The following is a 24,373-nucleotide window of genomic DNA, read 5'->3' as shown; positions in this document are numbered from 1 at the left end:
CCTTTTAGAGCGGTTACCATTGGAAAACAGGTATTTACATTGTAATTCATAACAGTAGCAAAATCACAGTTATGAAGTAGCAATGAAAATAGCTTAATGGTTGGAAGTCACCAGAACTTGAGCAACTGTATTAAATGTTCACATCATTAGGAAGGTTGAGAAACACTGTACCTACTATATAGTTCTTTGTATCACATGTGTGCATTGCCTAAGATGGCCAGGAGAGGGCACTGTAATAATGGTTGTTAGTTGCCATGTCAGTGCTGGGAATTGAACCTGGATCCTCTGGTAGAGCAACCAATGCTCTTAACCCCTGAGCCATCTCTCCATCCCTATTTATTTGTTATTTTGTTTTGTGTGTGTGTATATGTGTGACAGAGTCTTGGAACTGGCTATGGAGACCAGGCTGGTCTCAGATTCACAGAGGTCCTCCTGCTTCTATCTCTTGAGTGTAGGCTTAAAGTGTGCACCATTATGCCCAACTTTTGTTTTATGTGTCTGAGTGTTTTCTCCGCATTTATGTATGTGTACAACATGTGTATGTGCCTGTGGAAGTCAGAGGAGGATTAAGATTTCCTGGAACTGGAATTATAGAGGGTTGTGAACCACACCATGTAGTTGCTGGGTCTGCTGCAAGAGCAACAAGGGATTTTAAGAGCTGAGCCATCTCTTCAGCCCAGAGCTATTTTATTTTTTAACTAGTTTACCAAGTATTAGCTTCCCTTATGTTTTTGTTTTTTTTTTTTTAATTCTAAATTGGTTCTGGTTGATCCTACTTGTACTTTCCCTGTGCCTGTGCTCTTAGGCCCACTTACACCTCTCTACTTCGTTAGTACAGTTATTTTACTCCCTTCCAGTGCCCCCATTTATATAAATCTGGGTGTAACTACAAATTCCAATGTGAACATTTTGGCCCTGAAGACTTCATTTTCATAATGTCATTGGGCTCCCCCTCTTGTGGTAACTCTTAGTCCTAACCTAGTTTATGAGGATGTTGTCCTGCCAGTAGATACAGTCACAGATAGCTGCTTAGTACTTGAAAGGGGCTGGTCTGAAAAGAAATACGCTATAAATATAAAACACACCGAGATATTTCAAAGACATAGCGTGGTCAAGATAACATAAAATCTTTTTATGTCAGGCTGTTTTTGTCACTGTCACAAAATCCCTGACATAAAGAAAAGGAGAGGGTTTATTTTGGTTTTTGGTTTTAGACTTATAGTCCATGGTTGCTGGCTGCCATCTTTTTAAGCCTATGGTGGTGCAGAGTGTCTTAGTAGAAGGTTTGATAGAGTAGAGCTCTATGCTTTATAGCTGCTGGGAAACAGAGATAAGAGAAATCTCTGAAAAACACCCTCTTAGTGAACTGCTTCTCTACTGAGTCCCTGTTTCCCAACAGCTCATGTAGTAGGGTGGAATAGTAGTGTGTTAACCTGTTAATAAAACTAGCGTGCTTTGGGACTCTGAGATGGCAGCCCTGGAGCCCTTAGGAATACTTTACACACAACCACAGCAACTTCCATGTCTTACTTTCATTCTGTGCTGAAGGACATTTTATATGTTCTGTGAAAGTCTTGCCTCTTTCTTTTTAATGTACTACTATGGGCTGAAGAAATGGCTCCGGGGTTGGGAGCACAGGCTGCTCTTCAAGAGGACCCAGGTTCTCAGTGCCCACATGGCCGCTCACCACAGTCTCTAACCAGACACCTCATTTAAAGGGCTGGAGAGATAACGCAGCAGTTAGGAGCACTATCTGCTCTTCCAGAAGTACTGAGTTCAATTCCCAGCAACCACATGGTGGCTCACAACCATCTATAGTGAGATCTGGTGCCCTCTTCTGGCCTACAGGCATACATGCAGATAGAGCGCCCATATACATAAAATAAATAAATCTTTAAGAAAAAAAAATTTTAATTTAATGTACTACCAGAGGAATGATCAAATGTGTCTGTAACTTACATTATGTTCCTTGTGAGCAGTGCTGCCCTGAGGTAATCTCAGAACATGGGGTTCTGTTCCAGTTCATAGGCTAGCTGGTAATTATCTTAACCAAACTATAGATAACAATGCCCATCATGTCTCAATTACTGGGTATTGGAAGGGTTTGGTAGCCACAGAGCATTCTAAAGCTTTTAAACTGTTTTAAATGTGATACACTTTCAGGATTTTTAAGTTAACTTGTACATTTTACATGCATATTTAAAAGTGATTTTTACATTTTCCTCATTTGTGTTACTGTCTTTGTTTGTTTTTGTCCATTGTTGTAGTGAACTTCTGGATTTCTGATATATATCTATTATTAAAGCCTAGATGATGATGATGAACTGGATTCTTTTAATGAGTTAAAGAAAGGGGAAACAGAAGAAGAATTAATTGAAGATGATCATAGAGATGGTGCCTCCAAAATAATAAAGCAGTCCTTCAAAGAAACAGAAAAAGGTAAGAGAAATATTCATAAATAGTGATTTGATGTATAGGGAAAACCATGCTTACCTCACAGTAGTAACTGCTCCTCAGAAGTCTGTATATTTTTGTATCCAGAGTTTTTATAAACCTTACTATACTTACTTAGCATTAAATTAAAGGAGAAGGGAGATAAAGATAAACATACTATTTTCTGGTTCTGCCCTCCCATCTCAAAACCTGTCCAAATAAGTTCATGATTAATTGAACTTTTGTGATGCCTTTAGTTCTTTTTCATGTTTCCTTTTATGGAAAGGGCTTCTGAGAATTGCTAAGGCTGGCTTCTCTGCTGCTCAGGAGCAGGGCCTCTCTGTCTACCTGAATGTTTCCCATGGTTCTCTCAGGATTTCAGGGAAAGTGGTTTCTGTTCATTGCCCTTTGGCTGCAAGAGTTGGAGCACACTGTTGAAGCACTGGGCCCATACTGTCTGCATTTCTTTTGCTTTCCTTGTCCTCCACCATCCCCTTGGTCTCAGCATCTGAAGATGATAAAATGTGACTCAGCCTGTACTTGTTTTTCCCATTAGGTGGCTAGTTTTTCTACTGAAAATGTAAGAGAAGTTTATTTTAAAAAGTTGAGTGCATTTGAAAGTTGACAAAAGCACTCAGGGAGGCAGATGCAGGTGGATTGCTGTGAGTTGGAGGCCAGCCTGGTCTACAAAGTGAGTCCAGGACAGCCAAGGCTACACAGAGAAAACCCTGTCTCAAACAACAGCAAAAATAACAACAACAGCCCCCCCAAACAACAACAAAAAGAAAGTTGACAATATATATAGATATTGTGCCCAGGCTGGGAATTGATCAGTTAGGTGCCTAGACAGACTTTTTACTCATTTGCTTATCTCAGTAATGAAACTTTTTGTTTTTCGAAAAATTTATTTTATAACATTTTTTTGTTTTCAGTTGCATTCTCACTCGGTAGCTCAGACTGACCTTGAACTTTCGGTGCCTTTACCTCAGTCAGTTGCTGGGATTATGGGTATATGCCACCTGCCTGAAAAATAAATTAGTTGTTTTTGTTTTGAGAAAGAGTCTCTCTCTGTGTAGTTTTGGCTGTCCTGGAGCTCACTTTGTAGACCAGGCTGGCCTCAAACTTACAGAGATCTTCCTGCCTCTGGCTCCCGAGTGTAAATTAGTATTTTTTATTTTGGTTGTTCTGTCTCTCTAAGATGAGGGAATATAATGAAAGACTTTTGATTTCCCAAGGCCACTGTGACAGAGAATTTTGTTTTCTAATGTTTGAGTTTCATTAATTATGTATGAGTTTTTATTGGCATATATTCTTTATGGTACTGGGTTTTATAGGAAACTTTCATACAACTATAGAATGTACTTAGAGCATATTCTCCTCATTTTTGCCCCTCTTAATTCCTGTTAATCTCTTTTGTTTCCAGAAAGGTTGCTTCTCTCTCCATGCTATAGCTATATACATGGCTTTATGTGTCTATTTTTATTTTCTTGTTTTGAGACAAGGCCTCTTTATGTAGCCTTGGCTGTCCTAAAACTTTTATAGACCAGGCTGGTCTTACAGAAATCTGCCTGCTTCTACCTTCCATGTGCTGGTACTAAAGATGCCTGCCACCATGCCTAACTTTTGTATCTATTTTTATTATTGGTTTTTCAATAATAAGACAGGGTTTCACTGTGGCTATAGCCATGGCTGTCTTGGAATTCACTCTGTAGACCAGGATTGCCTCGAATTTAGAGATCTGTCTCCCTCTAAAGACATGTTACACCACTGACTAGTGTGTCTTTCTTATTTTTTAAGTGTATGTGTATATGTGTGTCTTTGTGTGTGTGTGTGTGTGTGCGTGTGTGTGCACGCGTGTGTGCGCCATCAGAGGCCAGAGGATGATGCCAGAGCTGTAGTTACAGGTGTTTGGCAGTAGGGTGCCATGTGCATTCTGGGAGCTAAACTCTGGTCCTCTGAGAGCAACAAGAATTCTCAACTCTTTGTCCACCCTTCCAGCCTTGAGTTTATGCATCCATATAAAAATCTATAAAATGTAAATATGAGAAAACATGCCACATTTGTTTTTGAGATTGACTTAATTCACTTAATATGATAACCTCCAGTTGAATTTATCTTTCTACAAATAACATAATTTTGTTCTTTATAGCTGAATAAAATCCTGTGTGTGTGTTCATGTGTGTGGTGTATCACAATTTTTAAAGTTATTTTTTTGTTGATGGAAAACTAGTTGTTTGTGTCACTTGGGTCTTGTGCATAGTGCCGCAGCAAACGTGTACACAGTATCTGTGTGGCGCATTGCCTTAGAGTCCTTCACCAGAAGCCGTTGACTGTTGTGTGGTAGATACATTTTTAGTCCATTGAAGAGTCTAAACTGATTTTCTTAGAAACTGGTCTAGTTCCTTTTTTACAAGCAGTATATATGAGGGTTTACTTTTTTTTAAATTTATGTGTGTGAATGTTTTACATGTATGGATGTATGTGCTTCATGTGTGTGCATGGTGCTTGTGGAAGAGAGCCTCAGAAGAGGGCATTGGATCTCTGGAACTAGAAGTTTGGATGCTTGTAGCTCATGGTCATCTGAAGCTGGATCCACTGCAAGAGCAGCATGTTCTCAGCTGAGCCATCTCTCTAGCCCCAAGGGTTTGCTGGTGTATATAATATTGGTAGGGGTTAGAAGCAAGTGAAATGTATCCACTACTGTTCAGACTGTTTAATCACTTTGGAAAATAATTCGTCATCATTAGTAAAGTTGAACTTGTACATAAATCCTAAAAGCCAGCAAAATTTTGAGATCTCTCTATGTATCTCCTGGAGACATTACTGACCATGAGGGACAAGAGGCAGAGGTATGACTATGTAAAATCTACATAACCAAAACACCCTAAGTACATGTCTGGGAGAATGTTGTCATATATTTATAAAATAGGATAACCCGCCATTCTGCAGGCAGCATGGGTAGATTTTAGAGAGCATGTTTAGAGGAAGGGGTTATAGAAATTGTGTAACACAAAGCCTAAAATAAACAAAGCAGGCTTTTGCAAAGTTGGCAGAGGAAACTGAAAAGTAAAGGCAATGATTAGCACTATAAATTGAGTTGGTGGCTAATTTTGTTTTAAGGTCTAGAGGGAAACATGATTAGAGTTTGTGAGGTAACATTCCATGTCTTGGCCTGGGCTAGTTAATTCATAGAAAGTCTTTATCCACATGTTAAGTTTGAAACAATCTTAGATTTACCAGAAACGTTGCACAAAGTACAGACAATTCATTTATACACTTTATCCAAATTTTATGTTACATTTTGCTTTTTTTTTTGCTATGTCATTCTTTCTAAATTTTTAACAATACTGTAATTTTTATTTAAAGTAACTCTTTCTGAAGACTCTCTGTCTAATAAAATTCAAAACTTTTGCAGATGCCCTGCTGACTAATATGGCCTCACCAGGACTTCAGACTGAATGTTGCAATGATTCCATTGACTCTCCTTTGAAACATGTCATTTATCCAAAATCCAAAGTGTCAAAGAAGCAGGGTTTGCTTCCACACCAGATAAATCAAATATATGATGAATTATTTCATATATATATGAAACTACAGGTAAAGGCCAAATGTTGAATTGAGAATTCAGAAATATTTGTGTTTTAAGATTATTGCAAAACTTCAGTATAAGGACTTTGATTGGAATTGTACATAAACAGGTCAAGGCAGGTCAGAAGGGGTAGATTTACTTTTAGGAACTGTTAAATAGGAAATGTGGTGGCTGAGAGAAAAGTCGGTGGTGGTAGTTTGCTGGTAATGTTTTAGATTTTAGACTGTCTTATGTTTATTTTCAACCCAGCTGATCCTTAAGCTATAAAACAAAACGTGCTGATATAAAATGTGTTATTTGAAGACATTTTAAGTTCATTGTTATAAATACCTATGTATAAGAGGTCCTTTGTCAAAATTCAACTCTGAATGTAGCTATTTATGTTATCTTTGGGGTTTATATCGACAGGGTATGTATATGTGCTTACCAAGTGTCTAGATGGAGAAGAAAACATGAGTTTATTTAGTGTAGTTTGTGTAATTCTTTCCCTTGGAAGTAATCATACATAACCATGAAGTAGCTAAAACATTTTATTTAGTTAACTGGTTTTTAAATAACAGTGTCTCATCTTGTCAAAATAATTGAAACTATGGTTACTATGGCATTTAAAAACAATTATTTTTAGCCTAAATCACCCAAAAATATTTTGAGAAAGACTGAGTCTGGTCCTTAACTGGAGGTAGAATTTAGAAAAGAGAGCAGTGAGAATGACATTCTGGGTACAAAGACATTGGCCAGGTGAGATGGCACACACATTAGTCTCTGGAAACAGAGGCAAGTAGATTTCTTTCTGTGAGTCAAAACCAGCCTGGTCTACACAGTGAGTTTCAGGACGGCTAGGACTACATAGTGGGACCCTCAAAAGAACTATGATGGTGTTCATGGCCCATGCTGCATCAGAGGGCCATGTTGATGTCTGTGGTCTGTACTTCCACCGGGCACCATGCTGAGGGTGAAGACCATTTGGATGTCTGTGGTCTGTGTTGTCACCAAATGCCATGTGGAGTCCATGATCTGTGCTCCCGCTCACTGTAAATGGCAAGGAATCTTCTTCTGCAGTGCTACTGATGACTGCAGACTCACAGTCTTGAGAAAAAGGGACATAGAAGGCTTCTGTGACAACCTCTACCTTTATCCCATCTTCCCCCTCCCCCCAAATAACAGCTTAGACAGAATCATTGAAGAAAACCCTTAAAAATTAAGACAAGGGGATGAACAGTGGTGGTGCATGGCTTTAGTCTCAGCACTCAGAAGGCAGAGACAGGAAGATCTCTGAGTCTGAGGCCAGCCTGGTCCACAGAGTGAGTTCCAGGACAGCCAAGGTTACATAGAGAAAAATCCTGTTCCAAAAAATAAAACAAAACAAAAACAAAATTGTGAATGGATGCTGGTGTGTAGTTCTCCCCAGTTGATGGCTTTTGCTGGGGTTAACAGGCAAGGAAAGACTCAGTTTTCTGTAAGGGGCTGGCCACAGGGAGTTTGACCATGCTCCAGTGAGTATATAGATACCACAAATCTCCCTCCTCCTGCTTCTGCTTCTGCTTCTGCTTTTGCTTCTTCTTTGTTTCTTTTGCTACTGCTCCTCCTCTTCTGCTTCTCCTCCATCTTCTTTCTTTCACTTTGGGGGAGGAGGTCAGAGGGTTGGCAGGGAGACCTGGAAGGATGGGGAAGTGAGTGATTTCGGTACTTGATGTGAAATTCCCAAATAATCTATAAAAACATTATGTTGAGAAAAAAAAAAAAGAAAGAACAAAGGTGGTATTTATAAGAGGAGATTCTTAGGTTGTGAATTAATCAGACCATGTAACAAAACAGAAAACTCATGCGGGCTATCTTACAAGATTTTAATCTAAGGAGTGAAAATAAAACATCATGTTTTGGGAAGTGCCATGTAGGGTAAAAGAAAAACTATAAAGATGTATCAGCCAACAATACAAAGTAAAAACAATGAAGTTAATGTGATTAATGTTGGCTTTATTTACCTCTAGTTTTATTTGCTTTTAAAATATATTCCGTAGTGTTAGAGTTGTCATTAAACATATAGATTTTTGTGACATGTGACTTTATCCATTTAATAAATATTTTAGTAATATGGTTATTCATATGTTCAGTGCTGTGTATCTATGCAAGTGAATAAAATATCCAGGATCCTGCTACATGTATCTTATTAAAAGCAAATAATGAATAAAATATCCAGGGTCCTGCTATACATGTAGCTTATTAAAAGCAAATAATGAATAACCATGTTAATATAGATATATTACATACATATATATATATACATATATAATTTTTAGACAGAATCTTATTAGTAGCCCAAGCTGCCCTTGAACTCACTATGTAGTTGAGCCATCTTTGAATTCTCCATCCTCCTGTCCCAGCTGATGTGCTAGAGAAGCTGGAGCACAAATTTGTACCACCAAGCCAGGCAAAATTTATAACTTTAAATGGAAGAATAACAGAGGTATATCATGGATATCTGATTATGGGAAAATGATAAGTCAGGTTAAGTTTTGCTGACATTTAAGTTAAATCCCAAATTTAACGCTAATTAGTAAGAGGGATGCATTCTAGATAGTATAAAAAGCTCTTGATTTAAGAAAATAATAAACATCCGATGATTTTTAAAGCAGGAAAGCTACATAAGCTACTGTGCTCATATGAACTAATTGGTGGGGGTTGTAGGAGTAGAATTTGGGAGACTAGATAGGATTCTACTGTAGGTCACTGGATGAGAGAGAGACGGGTGACATGGAGTGGACTGGTGGCAGGGAACGGAGCTGCAGAGAGTAGAGACTTTAGTGTGGAGGTGGACTTGGTGTGCTGGTTTGGATGAAGCATGCAGGAGGTGTGAGGAGCCCTAACTTAGTTCTTACCTTTCTGGTCTGTGCAGTATGGAAGAAAGTGGATTTCAGGAAGGAGAAGATGTCACTGGAAAGGGTGGGTTTGGGTTGCTTTGGCAGTTAAATGTATCAGCCCGATAGTCTCATCATTAATCTTGGGTAAAACCTAATTTGGGAGTCATCTATTCAAGTGAGTATTCCATCTCTGACAAAGTACTCAAAACAATCAACTTAGGAGCCAAATGCATGTCCCATGTAGTGATGTATGCCTGGAGTCCTAGCTGCTGGGAAGGTTAGGGTCACTTGAGCCCCCCACCCCCATTGAGAGTATTCTGGGAAAGATAGGAAGATCTGATTTCAATGAAGAATAATTAAAAATGGTTTGCTTTGATTGTTGCTTTGGAGGTTATGATCTATGAATGTTCTGTTTGCTTTCTATTGCTGTGATAAAGCACTGAGACCAAAAACAACTTGGGGAAGAAAGGGTTTATATGGCTTATACATCCAGATCACCGTCTATCATGAAGAGGAGTCAGGGCAGAAACTCAAGACAGGAACCAAAGCAGAGGCAAGAGAGCAACACGGGTTACTGGCTTGCTCTCCATGGCTTGCTCAACTTGCTTTCTTATACAATCCAGGACCATCTGCTCAAGAGTGGCACTGCTCTTAGTGGGCTGGGTCCTCCCACGAAATCAATCATTAATCAAGAAAATGCCCCCACAGACATGCCTAAAAAGACATGATTTGGATGTATAAGCTAAATAAACCGTTTCTTCCCCAAGTTGTTTTTGGTCTCAGTGCTTTATCACAGCAATAGAAAACAAATAGAACATTCATAGATCATAACCTCCAAAGCTAAAATCAAAGCAAACCGTCTTTAATCTCCATCAGTGTGATAGAGATTTTTTCTCAATTGCATGTCCCTCTTCCCAGATATAAAATTAAATAAAATTGACAAAACTAACCAGTACAGTGACTGTTTTGGATCTGTGATAAAAGCACTGACAGAACAAACTTACTTCATGGCCATGAAGCAAAGGAGAAAGACCAGGGTTCTGTAATGTGCTTCCAGAGTGTGGTCTGATGACCTAAAGACCTTCCAGAAACAGCTACTTCTAAAAGGTTTCAGCACCTTCCCTTAGTACCACTGTGGGGACCAAAGATACATTGGACTTTGAGATGTGTCCAACTCACAGACCACAGGCTATAAAAGCAGTTATTTTGCCCAACCCATGATGTTGCCATTACTGAAGCTCGTGCTTGAGAACTGCAGCTGAGTTATAAGACTAGACAAAACATCATAAACATTTCATGTTTTGTAAGTTTACAATTTTTTTATTTTTATTTTTTATAAGTTTACAGTTTTATATTGGGTCATATTCATATATGGGCCATGAGTTGGGCACGCCTAATTCTCAGCTGTAATATCTAAATGTGGGTTAGTATCTTTTTTAAATTTATAATTACCAATTTTATTTATTTCTTTATTTAATTTTTTAAAAAATATTAATTACAATTTATTCACTTTGTATCCCAGCTATAGCCCTTTCTCTCATTCCCTCCCACTCCCACTCTTCCTCCCTCATCTCCTCCCATGCCCCTCCCAAGTCCTCTGATAGGGGAGGTCCTCCTCCCCTTCCCTCTGACCCTAGTCTATCAGGTCTTATCAGGACTGGCTGCATTGTCTTCCTCTGTGGCCTGGTAAGGCTGCTCCCCCAACAGGGGGAGGTGATCAAAGAGCCAGCCACTGAGTTCATGTCAGAGACAGTCCCTGTTTCCATTAATAGAGAACCCTCTTGGACACTGAGCTTCTATGGGCTACATTTGTGCAGAGGTCCTGGGTTATCTCCATGCAGGGTCCTTGGTTGGAGTACCAGTCTCAGAAAAGCCCCCTGGGCTCAGATTTTTTTTATTCTATTGCTCTACATGAATTAGAAACAAAGAAAACAATTCAAAGAATCCATGAGACCAAGAGCTGGTTCTTTGAGAAAACCAACAAGATAGACAAGCCCTTAGCCAAACCAACTAAAAGGCAGAGAGAAACTATCCTAATCAGCAAAATTAGAGACCAAAGGGGGGATGTAACAACAGACACCGAGGAAATCCAAATAATCATTAGGTCCTACTATAAAAGCCTATATGCCACAAAATTTGAAAATCTAAATGAAATGGACAATTTTCTTGATAATTGATAATAATCAAGATCAGGTAAATAGATTGAATAGTCCTATATCCCCCAAGGAAATAGAAGCAGTCATCAAAAGTCTACCTTCCAAAAAAAGCCCAGGGCCATATGGTCTCCGTGCAGAATTCTACCATATCTTCAAAGAAGACCTAACTTCATTTCTCTTCAAACTATTCCACAAAATAGAAACAGAAGGAACATTACCAAACTCATTCTGTGAAGCCACAGTCACGTTGACACCTAAACTGCACAAAGACCCAACAAAAAAAGGACTTCAGACCTATCTTTCTTATGAACATTGATGCAAAAATGCTCAATAAAATACTTGCAAACCAAATCCAAGAACACATAAAAGATATCATCCACCATGACCAAGTAGATTTCATCCCAGGCATGGGTTAGGATCTTAAGTTGTCATCAGTAGTTAAGATCTAAAGAGATGGTAGGCTGTGTAGTGACGGTGATAGCCTGATGATATCTTGGATTAGGATAAGGATCTCAAGGGTTACAGAGAATTGAATAAACCATAGAGATATTTAAGAGGTGGGTCACATCAATGGTACTGAGATTATTTGATTTGGGATTATGTAATAAAGTTTAGTCAAGGGAAAATTTTATGTTTTTTTATTTTTTTGGGTAGTTGAATAAACCAGCTTTTTGCTGAGCTTAAAAATGCATTTTGAATCCATAACTCATTAATTTTAATGTGTTATTATCTTAATATATGCATGGAGTTGTATACAGTACCAACCAATTTAAAAATACTTCATCATCACCAAAAGACAACCATTAACCTACTTTCTGCCTCTCTAGACTTGTACATTCTGGATATTTTACACATGATGTCCTATAGTATGTAGTAATTTGTGACTGGCTCCTTTCACTTAGCATATTATTAAAGTACATTCTTATTGTATCATGTATAAGTACATGCTTTTTATTCCTAAATATTACTCTATTACATATCAGATTCTCTTTCTTTATTCATTAATTGGACATTTGGGTTGTGTCCTAGTTTCATTTCTGCTGCTGTGATAAAATACTCTGGCAAAAATCAACACAGAGGAGAGAGTGGTTTATTGGTTTACAATCCCAGACTGCAGTCCACAACAGCAGGGAAGTCAAGGCAGCAGGAACTTTAAAGCAGATAGTTATATCCATAGTCAAGAGCAGATGAAATGTATGTTACTCTCTAGCTTTTTGTTCTGTCTTGCATAGGGCAGGACTCCCTGCCAAGGGAATGGTTCTGCCCACAATGGCTGGACAAGCCAGTCCCCCATAGGAATGCACACAGGCCAGCCTGATCTAGGTAATTCCTTACTAAAACACTCTTCCAGGTAATTCTTGTTTGTGTCAAGTTCACAGTTAAAACTGACTAGTTATAGGTTGTTAATACTCTTAGCTCTTGTGATGTTGCTGTCAGCATTTGTGTTTAAGTTTTATATGAATATGTTTTATATGAATATATGCTTTCATTACTCTTGGAATGCTAGGGTCAGATGGTAACTACATTTAACATTTTTGAGGAACTACCAGACTGTGTTCCAAAGCGAGCACACCATTTTACATTGGCAAAAACCATTTGATTAAAGCAGTGTCAGTGGATTAAAACAAAATTTTTCATAATTTGTGAACTAATTAGGAAAAAAACACTTAAATTGGTATTTTGATAGAGTGAAACTTCAGCACAGCAGAAATTTGCTGAGGAACTTAAAAAACGGGAACGGTTTTTAGCGGAACGAGAACAGCTGCTTTTCAAACATGAAACTGCCTTGAGTAAAATTAAAGGTGTTGAAGAAGAGGTTCTGACAAGATTCCGAATTCTAAAGGAGGTAATTATACTTTGATTACAGAGTAATGTTCCTTTCTCTTAGCTTCATTATTACCATTTTGCCATATTTGTTTATTTCACCTTTTTCCTGTTTGCACCTTCTTTTCTTTTTTATCGGAAATATTTTTTTTCATACAATATATTCTGATCACTGTTTCCCTTCCCTCCTCTCACAGATCCTTCCTACCTCCCCACTTATCCAACTCCATGCCTTTTTTCTTTCTTTCTTTAGTAAATAACAGGCATACAAAAGAAAACAGAAAGCAAAGAAAAAGCACACACACACACACACACACACACAAATACACATGCACACACACAAAACCCATAAAAAACAAAATCACAAACCAGAAATGAAAATATATAAGTAAAAAATGTCCAAGCAAAGTATTATGAGACAAACTGAAACAAAGAAATCCAGAAATAGCATTGAGTTTGTTTTGTGTGCTGCTGAGCCTGGAGCCTGCTTCTAAGTGTGGTTTGTACATGTGGTGAGACTTCACTGGAGGAAACCATGTTTTCTCTTTTTGGCTGGTTGACAATTGAAAATAGCTTCTGGATTAAGGATTGGTGCTTGTGTCCACTTATCCTCTCAGTGTTGGGACCCCATCTAGTTTGGACCTATGCAGGCCCTGTACATGCTGTCATGGACTCTGTAAAGTTCATTTGTGTGGCAATCTTGTGTCTGGAAGGCACCGTTTTCTTGGTGTTTTCCATCCCCACTGGCTCTTATGATCTTTGTACTTCCTCTTCAGCATAGTGAAAGGTTTGATTAAGACATCCTATTTAGGAATGACTGTTCCAAGGTCTCTCACTCTTGGCATATTGTGGTGCTCATTAGTTGCTATCTCCTGCAGAAGGAAACTTCTCTCTCTAATGATGGCTGAGCAAGACCCTGATCTATGAGTATAGCAGAATGTCATTAGGAGTTATTTTATCACTATGTCTCTTTAGCAGAATAATAATTTTCAGTTTTCCACAAGGTCCATGGCCTATCTAGTACCAGGTTCTTGGCCATCTGAGCAGTGTCAGGCATGAGTTGCCCTTCTTAGAGTAGACCTTAAGTCCAATCAGATAGTGGTTGCTTTCTCCCACAACTTTTGTATTAAGTTAATGTATCATGCAGGTAGACCACCTTTGTGGATTGAAGGGTTTGTGTTTACCTTTCCCTTCTGGTAGCATGCAAAGAAGACTGGGAAGACTACTCAGTAGGGTGAAGGTTCTAGTTAGGCACCAGCTCAACTTCTCTGTGTTCAGTGGGATTTGTAGGTGTTGTCAGCAATAGAATCTTACCATCACTTTGTGGAGAACAATCATCTGAGTTGTTTCAGGGTCAACAATTCAATAGGTGCAAAAACAATTTTTGGCACTGGTGGTTTCACTTGCTGGCGAGAGATATCTAGTTGGGGCATTGTTTTCTTTGTTATTTGGTGATTTTATTCATATATATATATATATATATTTTAAAGAAGCTTCTATAGTAGTAGGTTTTCATATGACCCCTCAAATGGCCCTTAGTGTTAGCTGTCTCTCTGTGTCCCCTTCCTTACCCTTTCCTTCCCTCACTCTCTCCATTTATTCCTCCCATTTCAACCCCCCCCATTCCTGTCTCTCCTTAACTATAGTCTGTTTCCCCTTCCTCGGGAGTTATTTTCCTTCCCCTTAGTCTCTTAACTAACTCTGTGGTTATACAGATTGTAACATTGCCTACTGAAGCAATCATCCACATATAAGAGAATACATACCATATTTGTCTTTTTGGGTCTGGGTACCTTACTCAATGATTTTTCTGGCTCTATCAATTTTCCTGTGAATTTCACTTTCCTTTAACAGCTGAGAAATAAGTATGTAAATGCACTACATTTTCATTATCCATTCATCTGCTAATGGTCATCTACACTATTAGAATAGAGCAGCAATGACCATCATTAAGTGGGTAAATGGCTCCTTTATATCACATCCTAACCTGCATGAGCTATTCATTTTATTGATCTTGGCAATTCTGACTTGTGTAAGATGAATCTCAAAGTAGTTTCTATTTGCATTCTGTTGATGACTAAGAATGTTGAACATTAGCCACATGTGGTGGCATATGCCTGTAATTCCAGCACGCAGGGAGGCAGAGGCAGACGATCTCTGTGAGTTCAAGGCAAGCCTGGTCTACAAAGCAAATCTAGGACAGCTAGGGCTAAAACAGAGAAACTGTATCTAAAAAAAAAAAAAGGTTGTTGAGCATTACTTTGTCTTTCATCTTTTGAAAACACTGTTTGTCCTGTACTCCATTTTTAATTGGGTCATGATGTCCAGTTTTTAAAAAAATATTAGTTTTCTATCAGATGACTAAATAATGATTAATTTTCCCATTCTGTAGCCTGCCAGTTTGTCCAAATGCTGGTGTCTTTTGCTTTGTTGTTTTGTTCATAAAAGCTTTGCAGTTTCATGAGGTCCTGTTGGTTAATTGTTGTACTTAGTGTGTGTGTGTTGTCTTTGTCCTGGTCAGGAAGTTTTTCTTGTGCCCATGAGTTCAAGATTATTCCCCACTTTTTCTTTTGTCAGATTCAGTTTATCTGGTCATATGGTGAACTTCTTGATCCATTTGGAATTGAGTTTTGTACAGCTCTATTTTTATTTTTCATGTAGCTGTATGATTTGACCAACAATATTTGTTGAATATGCTGTCTTTTTTTTTTCCATTATGTATTTGTTAAGAAATCAGGTACCAATAGGTACGTGGACTTATGTCTGGGTCTTCGATTCTATTACATTGATCAGTGTGGTGTTTTTTTTTTTTAATGCTATCACTGTGTTGTGTTTATTATGATAGCTTTATAATATAACTTGAAGTCAGGTTTGGTGATGCCTCCAGCAGTATTCTTTATTATTCAAAAATTGTTTTAGTTATTCTGTTTTATTTGTATGTGTGTTTTCATAAGAAGATGACTTTTTTTTTCTTCAATTTCTGTTAAAGAATTGTGTTGGAATTTTGGTGGTAATTGCATTTAATCTTTAGATTGCTCTTGGTAGGATGGCCATTTTCACAATATTTAACCTACTTATCCATGAGCATGGGAGATCTTTTCATCCTCTGATATATTCTTTATTTCTTTATTGCCTTAAGTTGTTTATTATACAAGCCTTTCACTTAGAGTTGCTCATATGTGTGTGCATACATATATATAAATATATATATGTTTACACACACCCATACACACATATGTTACCTATGCTTAAATACATTTCACCTGTACTTAAATACATTGATTAGAGTTTTTGTGATGGAAGAATTTCAGTTTTTTAAATTAGTTTATGATTAATAGCATTTGATTTATTATTTTTGTGGTAATTTAACTTATAGCTTTAGTCATGTTAGTGCTCATTAATATGGGACTCTTAGCTGTTGCTTAGATCAGATTCCTCTCTCTTCTAGCAACACAGTACAGAAGTTGAACACTTAATGGAAGCTCTGAAGGAAAAGAATAAAGAGAGCAAGAGAATGAAGTCCTCCTTTGATACCCTAAGAGAGCTGAATGATAACTTAAGAAAACAGGTAAGACCTATTCCATATGTATTAGATGTTAAGATTATATTTAAGAAATTTAAGTGAGTCTTAAAACATTTCAGCTAGAAAGAATCAATTGCATTTGTTAGCTTTATTATAAGATTCTTGTAGACATAAATATTTACATTCTTGTTTCATCTTTATTACACTGTGGTGGCAAGTATCTGGATTTTGCTCATGGGTTCCTTTTTTTCTTTTCTTTTCTTTATTCCTTTTCTTTCTTTTGTTTTTGTTTTCTCCAAACAGCATTTCTCAGTGTAGTTTTGACTGTCCTTGAAATCACCCTGTAGACCAGGCTGGCCTTGAACTCACAAAGGTCTATCTGCCTTTGCCTCCCAAGTGCTAGAATTAAAGGCATGTGCTGCCACCACCCTTACTTCATCTTTTTCATCTAGCTGATTTATTTGGCAATCTGAAAAAAATTAAAACTGAAAGAGCTTTACTAGATTAACAGCAAGCACTGGGATTAGAGAGATGACTCAGTTGTTATGAGCCCTGACTACTCTTCCAGAGGACAGGGGTCATCTCCCAGTACCCACATGGCAGCTCACATTTGTCCGAAACTCCAGTTCTAGGGGATCGGATGCCCTGTTCTGGCCTCCACAAGCACTGCATGTATGTGTGCACAGACATGCATGCAGGCGAAACACCCATGCTCATTTTATTTTTAAAGCAAGCATAAGAAAAATCTTTGTAATTTGAGAATGAATCAACTTTCTCTTTTTATGCAGGCTAGAACCCAAGCTCTCAGATAGCGCCACCCTGTTTTAGGGTAGGTCTTCCAACATCACTTAATTAATAAAGTGGGATTATCTTAATTAATCAAGATAATGCATCTGAGGTGTGCCAGAAACCTAACCTAATTTAATTCCTTCTGAGCCTGCCTTGTGAACAATTACAGACTCTGTCTTATTATTGACAGTCAACACTAGCCTTCATATGAATTTTACAAATTTTTCATAAAATATAAAGTTTCCTAGATTCTGTTAGAGTTTAAGAGTGAAATGGGAATTTTTGGCTGTTTTGTTAGGTATCTGGTAAGATTAGATCATACATTGAGAAATCCTTAGTATTAAAATAGTTTAAAATTTTAATTGAAATTTGTAAGTTTTCCTTTCCTTAGCTAAATGAAGTAAGTGAAGAAAACAGGAAGATGGAAATTCAGGCTAAAAGGGTTCAAGCTCGTTTAGATAACTTACAGGTAAGTTGCCTGCTTTTCTCTCATTAGTTTTTGTTTTTATAATTTTTTTAGTATGTATGTGTGTATCTGAGTGAGTGTATACCCTATATGTGCAGTTGCTCAGAGTCCAGAAGAGTGTATTGGAGCCCCTGGAACTGGAATTATAGGCTGCTGTGTGCTATCCAGCTGATGTCTGTTCCTCTGGCAGAGGAGTGGCTCTCTAGTCCTTGTCATGATTTTTAAATTAATCATTTTATGTATAAGTGTTTTGACTGCATGTATGTCTGTGTACCACATGCATTCTTGGTGCCCTCAGAAGAGGGCATTGGATCCCCTGGAACTGGAGTTAAAGTGGGGTTACAGATGGGTGCTGTGCACTGAACTCAGGGCTTCTGAAAGAGCAGCCAGAGCTCTTAACGACAGAGCCATCTCTCTAAGCCCTTCTTGAATTTTAAATGGTTTGCTTGCTTTTTATAAGATTGGAAGCTAATCAGGAAGGAGGACTCTGGCTAAGATGCTCAATCCCCATTCAGAAAGGCAAAGAGGATGGACATTGCAGGAGGGAGAAAACAGGGAAGAAGACAGGAGCCTACCACAGAGGGCCTCTGAAAGGCTCTACCCTGCAGGGTATCGAGGCAGATGTTGAGATTCATAGCCAAACATTGGGTAGAATTCAGGGAATCCTATGAAAGAAGTGGGAGATAGTAAGTCCTGGAGAGGACAGGAGCTCCACAAGTCGAGCAACAGATCCAAAAAGTCTGGGTACAGGGGTCCAGCCAAGGACCACTCATGGAGATGGCCTGGAACCCCTGCACAGAGGTAGCCCATGGCAGTTCAGTGTCCAAGTGGGTTCCATAGTAATGGGGACAGGGATTGTCTCTGACAGGAACTGATTGGCCTGCTCTTTGATCATCTCCCCCTGTGGGGAGAGCAGCCTTACCAGGCCACAGAAAAAGACAATGCAGCCACTCCTGATGAGACCTGATAGACTAGGATCAGAGGGAAGGGGAGGAGGACCTCCCTTATCAGTGGACTGAGAGAGGGACACGGGTGGGGAAGAGGGAGGGTGGGATTGGTAGGGGAGGAGGGAGGGAGGTACAGGGGAATACAAAGTGAATAAAATGTAATTAATAAAAATAAAAATAATTAAATAATAAAAAAGTAATTTAAAGCATAAAAAAGATTGCTCCTTATTCCATGACTTTGTGTTGCAGAGGAAGTATGAGTTTATGACAGTACAGAGACTGAAAGGATATTCCCATGCTGCTCATGAAATGAAAAGTTTAAAACAAGAAAAAGCACCAGTTTCAAAACCTTTCAAGGTATGATATGATTAAAATTCCTCTAATGAGCCAAGAAATGTTTTTATCTTTTAATCATTTTTCTATTTTAAGCAAACTATATTTTTTGTTTTGAAAGAACTAATCTTAATTATTCTACAGAGAAATATCTGTGTAATTATATATAAAAAAGAATATATATACATATATATAATTATATATGTATATATATTCTTTTTCCTCCAAAAACAAAGTAACCTTTAAGGTTACTTGTTGTTAATTTATTTTCTTATCAAAGCCACACCCTGGCTCTGTTAGCTTTTTATCAACAGATTTTAGTTCACAGTTTCAGTGATTTCAGCCATGGTCATTTGGCTCCCTGTTTTGTGGGCTGTTAGGTTTTTTTTTGTTTTTGTTTTTGTTTTTGTTTTTGTTTTTGTTAGCTTTACACAGCTTTCCAGAGTCATCTGGAAAAGGGAATCTTAATAGGGGGTTTTCCTTATCAGATTGCCTGTAGGCAAGTCTGTGGCATTTTCTTGATGGTTCATTGATGTCTACTCTATTGTTGATAAAAAGCTAACACCAAAGCTAACAAAAAAGAATTCTGTGGACATGTTTTTATTCTTCACTATTTACTAGAACCAGAATTTCTAAGTTACAAGGTAGATGTGTATTTTTTAAAACTGTCAATTTTCCAAAGTGATTGTAACATTTTATAATTCTAGCAATGTATGAAAGTTCTATTTACTTGACAAACTTGCCAACATTTAGTAATTAATCTTTTCCAAAACTTGAACCTTATAATACATGTATGATAGTACTTACCATGGACTTTGTTTCAATATGTTTTGTAGTTCTTCTTGTAAATTGGAAAAAGGTGGACGTTTTATACCCAGGTACTGACTTGGAGAGATGGCTCAGTGCTTAAGAGCACTGGCTACCTTTCCAGAGGACTTGGGTTCAATTTTCAACTTTCTGAAATTCCAGTTTCAGGGAATCCAGTGCTTTCTGGCCTCTGAAGACATTGAACACACATGGTTTGTAGATATAGATGCAGGTTTAACACTTATATACATAAAAAAAAAGTCAAAAATATATCCAGGGGCTCAGGATTATCGAGGTTTCATCTAAAGGTAGTTAGTTTCTACTTGAAGAAAGAAAATGAGGTTTAAAAGTATTCTTGCAGGGCAGTGAGGTGGCTCAGTAGGCAAATGTTGCTGCCACATGAGACTGACATCTTGAGTGATTCCCAGTACCCACTGTAGATGGAGAGAACTGACTTCCCAAAGTCTCTGTTCTCTGACCTCTGCACAAGCATACACTCAATCATACATGCATGCATTATATACGCACAATAAATATTCTTCTTTTAAAAAACATGGTACTTATTTATCCACCATTTGTTTTCACTTGTCTGATTTTTGTCCTTGTGACTGCATACTGCTGTATACTTATTACATCACATTTTTCTATCTATGTCTTTGTCTTCTCCCTTTGAGGCAGGAGCTCACTATTTAGCCCAGTTTCAGCTGCAATTTACATCAGTCCTTCACCTCCACTTGATATCATGTGGGTATCGCAGGAATGAATCCCTGCACCCGGCTTCACTTCGTATGTTTTGTTTTATTTATTTTGCAGCAGGGTCACATGTAGCCTAGTGTGACCTCAAGCTTACCCTGTAGCTGAAGATGACCTTAAACTTGTGATCTTCCTGCCTTCACCTCCTGAAAAGACAAATGTCCAATTGAGCTGCATCCCAAGCCGTGGCTTTACATGTTTAAAAAAAATAAATCTAGCATACTTTCCTATTTAATGATGAATTATTATGAAGAACAGTGAATTAAATTGACCAGAATTATATCTTTTAAAATGATTTATTTATTTATTATGTATATAGTGTTCTGCCTGCATGTGTGTCTGTATGCCAGAAGAGGGCATCAGATCTCATTATAGATGGTTGTGAGCCACCATGTGGTTACTGGGAATTGAACTCAGGGCCTTTGGAAGAACAACCAGTGTTGTTAACCTCTCAGCCATCTCTCCAGCTCCAGAATTGCATATTGAAGGTATAATTTTGAAGGTATAGTTGTCAAGCAAAAAAATATATATATATATAATTGTCAAGCTGGAGAGAGAAGGGAGTGTCTGAAGACATTCACACAAGCGTGAAAAACAGAGTTCTGATCCTCTGAAACTCCGATCCTCTAAACCAAGCCTAAAATGCTGCATGAGTTTAGCCAACCACACAGGGTTCCCCAGAGCAAGCTGTCTAAGAAGACCAGCATGTCTATGAGCTCTGGGTTTGGTAAGAGACCTTAACACAGTGAATATCATGTAAGAGCTATCTAGAATAAGAGCCATCATAACAACCTTGGACCTTCATATGCATATTCATCCACTGCATGTAAAAAACATGTATACACATTCATACCACACACATGAAAACTGGGAAAACAAAAACATAGAGACATGAACTTTCATTTGGAAATAATAAGATTGTACTCCAAGACAGGTCAGCCTCATATAACCAGAAATTAAAGCAAAGTTTGGGAATTTTATTAGGACAAAGACATCTACCAAGTTATTCTGAAACAAAGTTCTTTGGAACTCTTGTTGCTTGTAGAAATGCTACAACATCTGTTCAGCGAGTAGAACAGTTTCTATGTAAAGCCAGGGCTCATAGTTGACAGTTGCTGAGTGAAAACAGTAAAAGATAGGACAGACCATTTGTTAGGTGACTCTGAAGTAGTTCTTAGAGTAGGATCCACGTTTGTCTCTGGGATGTGGCAGGAAGGATTCCATTTTTTGTTGCTTTGTTTTTGTTTTTATTTTTTGAGGTAGGATCTCATGTAGGCTAGGCAGACATTGAATTTGCTCTGTAAACTGAGGGTGACTCTAAGGGTTCTCTAAAGCAACAGAACTGATAGGATGTATATGTGTATATATGTATATACACACACACACATGCATATGCATACACACACACACACACACACACACACACACACACACACACACACACAAGCGGATGGATATTCAAGTGGCTGTCTCCTGGTAGAAGGCTGAGAGTCTGATAGTTGTTCTGTCCATGAAACAGCAGTCCCCGTCTTGTGTTGAGAACTAGAGAGCTGCTGGTCTTTAGTCTACACTGGAGTCCCTAAAAATCAGCTCTTAATACCAGTGAAGGAATGCCTCAGCAGCAGGATCTTGCCAAGAGAGTGAGTGCAAGCAGGCAAAAAGCAAAGCTTCCTTCTTTAAGGTCCTTTTGTTTTAGCTGCCACTAGAAGGCCCAGACTTAGGGTGGGTCTTCCAATCTCAAATGACCCACTGAAGGAAATCCCTCACAGGTTTGCCCAGCTGCTTGGGTTTTAATGAAATTTTTATTTTTTTGTGGGACCAAGCACAGATCTCACACATGTTAGGCAAATGTTCTACAATTGAGTTATATCCCCAGACCTTTATTTTACTCTTTTTTTCTCCTGTTTTGGTAGGCTCCCAGAGAATAGGATTTCCAGAAAAAAAAAATGCACATCATGTTTATATCCAGTTATTTTTACAAAGAAAGTAAGTTTTGTGGGAAGAAAATATGAAATCCCACAATAGAAATTCTTTAGTTTTGGGATTCATTGAGTCTGTATTGTTAGGCTTTTTTAGATAGGGTGGTTCATGCTGTTGAATTAAAGCCCCCACCCCCTTTGGTTTTTGGTTTTTGGTTTTTGGTTTTTTGAGACAAAGTTTTCTCCGTGTAGCCTTGGCTGTCCTGGACACAGTTTGTAGACCAGGATGGCCTCAAACTTGAAGAGATTCTACAGCCTCTGTCTCCCCCAGTGCTGGGTTTATAGGTGTGCTCTACTAACATCTGCCTGTCACTTTTTATATTTTTGTAATATCAAACAAATAATTTTAGTGACAATTATTTAAGAACATTTTTTGTTGGTTTTGAGACAGGGTCTCACCTTGAACTCATTATCTTCTTGCTTCATCTTTTCTAGTACTGGGATGGAGTTATAGTCTAGGGCCACAGAAAACTCTTTATAATAGCAATAAGATATACTTTTATTTTCCTTATTATGATGAATTTACTTGTCTTATCTAAGCACATATTTTATGTTTTTAATATTAATTGAGAATATTTGATTTGGAATTTATTTTTGCAGAGGTAAGCACCTAAACACTTATATAAATATATTTATTCTGTAATCCTCAAATTATTCTATAATCACCAAATTTAAGTTCTAGTTTTTTTGGGGTTTTCAACTGAAGTAAATGTTTGATTTAATATTTGCTCAATAGATGACACTCAATGGACAAGTGTATGAACTGTTAGTTGTTTTCATGGACTGGATATCAGACCACCATCTTAGCAAAGTGGAGCCGGAGGAACCTGGTGTGGACGGTGAAAAGCCATCACTCAAACCTCCTCAGAGAAGTGACATTCAAGAGAAGTGTGTGAAGGTTGGTTTTTAAGATTTACTTATTTTTACTTTATCTGTTTGTGTTTTACTTGTGTGCATGCAAGTGCCACGAGTGTTCCTGGTGCCTGTGAGGCCAGAGAGGATGTTGGGTCCCCTGGAACTGCACTTATAGAAGGTTGTGAGCAGTGTTAGCGCTCCCAGCTAACCTGAGTCCTTTGTAAAAGTAGCAGGTGCTTTTAACCACTGAATTGTTTCTCCAGCCTCCAAATTTTATTTTTTAAATTTTAATAATTGATGATTAAGAAAGAAAAAGCTTCTGGCATTGTTATTTATTTTATTTCTAGAAAGTCACCTCTATTTATTTAATTTCAGGGGTGGGAGCACATGTTTAGCACCACACATGCATAGAGGTCAGAGAACAACTTTCTGAAATCTAATCTCCTTTCACTGTGCACATCCCAAGAATGGAACTCAGTTCCCCAGGGTTGGTAGCAAGCACCTTTACCCACTAAGCCATCTCGCTGGCCCAGCATTTTTATATTTTAAATTAGATTAATATATTTTATTCATGTGACAGTATTTTGCCTGCATGTTTATATATATAGCATGTGTGTGTGTGTGGTGCTGCAGAAGTCAGAGCCTGCTTTGGATCCTCTAGAACGAGAGTTACAGATGGTTGTGAGCTACCATATGGTGCTGGGAACTGTACCCAACTTCTGACATGCTATAAGTGGGAAACGTTAGAAGTATTTTTGTTTTGTGAGGCAGGGTCTCAGTATGTAGCCTGGGCTATTCTTAAACTGTAGTTTAGGATGACGTTAAACCTAGGATTCTTTCTACTCCATGTTTCTGGGATTATATATATGTGCTTCTATATCTGGCTTAGAAGCATTTTTGTCAGAAAATTGTCTATACCAATATTTTTTAAAGATTTTTTCTTTTTTCTTTTCTTTTTTTCTCTCTTTCTCTCTTTCTTTCTTTCTTTCTTTCTTTCTTTCTTCCTTCCTTCCTTCCTTCCTTCCTTCCTTTCTTCTTTCTTTCCTTTTTTCCTTTCTCTT

At 38.0% G+C, this 24,373-nt stretch overlaps 1 protein-coding gene across 5 annotated transcripts in view; it reads left to right on the top strand.

Moving 5' to 3' along the window:
• The window catches only part of Ccdc138 (coiled-coil domain containing 138), an 80,964-nt gene that overhangs the window by 11,393 nt on the left and 45,198 nt on the right, over positions 1 to 24,373 (top strand). For 4 of the 5 annotated variants that reach the window (XM_060369522.1, XM_060369521.1, XM_060369519.1 and 1 more), the window contains 7 exons: positions 2,306 to 2,439; positions 5,849 to 6,030; positions 12,724 to 12,882; positions 16,309 to 16,428; positions 17,564 to 17,641; positions 18,835 to 18,942; positions 23,194 to 23,355. In XM_060369522.1, coding sequence (XP_060225505.1) covers positions 2,306 to 2,439; positions 5,849 to 6,030; positions 12,724 to 12,882; positions 16,309 to 16,428; positions 17,564 to 17,641; positions 18,835 to 18,942; positions 23,194 to 23,355 — 943 coding nt within the window. Of the gene's footprint in view, positions 1 to 2,305; positions 2,440 to 5,848; positions 6,031 to 12,723; positions 12,883 to 16,308; positions 16,429 to 17,563; positions 17,642 to 18,834; positions 18,943 to 23,193; positions 23,356 to 24,373 lie in introns of those variants that run through there. The other variant, XM_060369523.1, reaches the window with a different exon arrangement.

The sequence above is a fragment of the Meriones unguiculatus genome, chromosome 16, assembly GCF_030254825.1.
Source record: "Meriones unguiculatus strain TT.TT164.6M chromosome 16, Bangor_MerUng_6.1, whole genome shotgun sequence".
NCBI lineage: Eukaryota > Metazoa > Chordata > Mammalia > Rodentia > Muridae > Meriones > Meriones unguiculatus.
The sequence above is the reverse complement of the archived record's forward strand: the minus strand, read 5'-3'. Positions and strand labels throughout refer to the sequence as shown.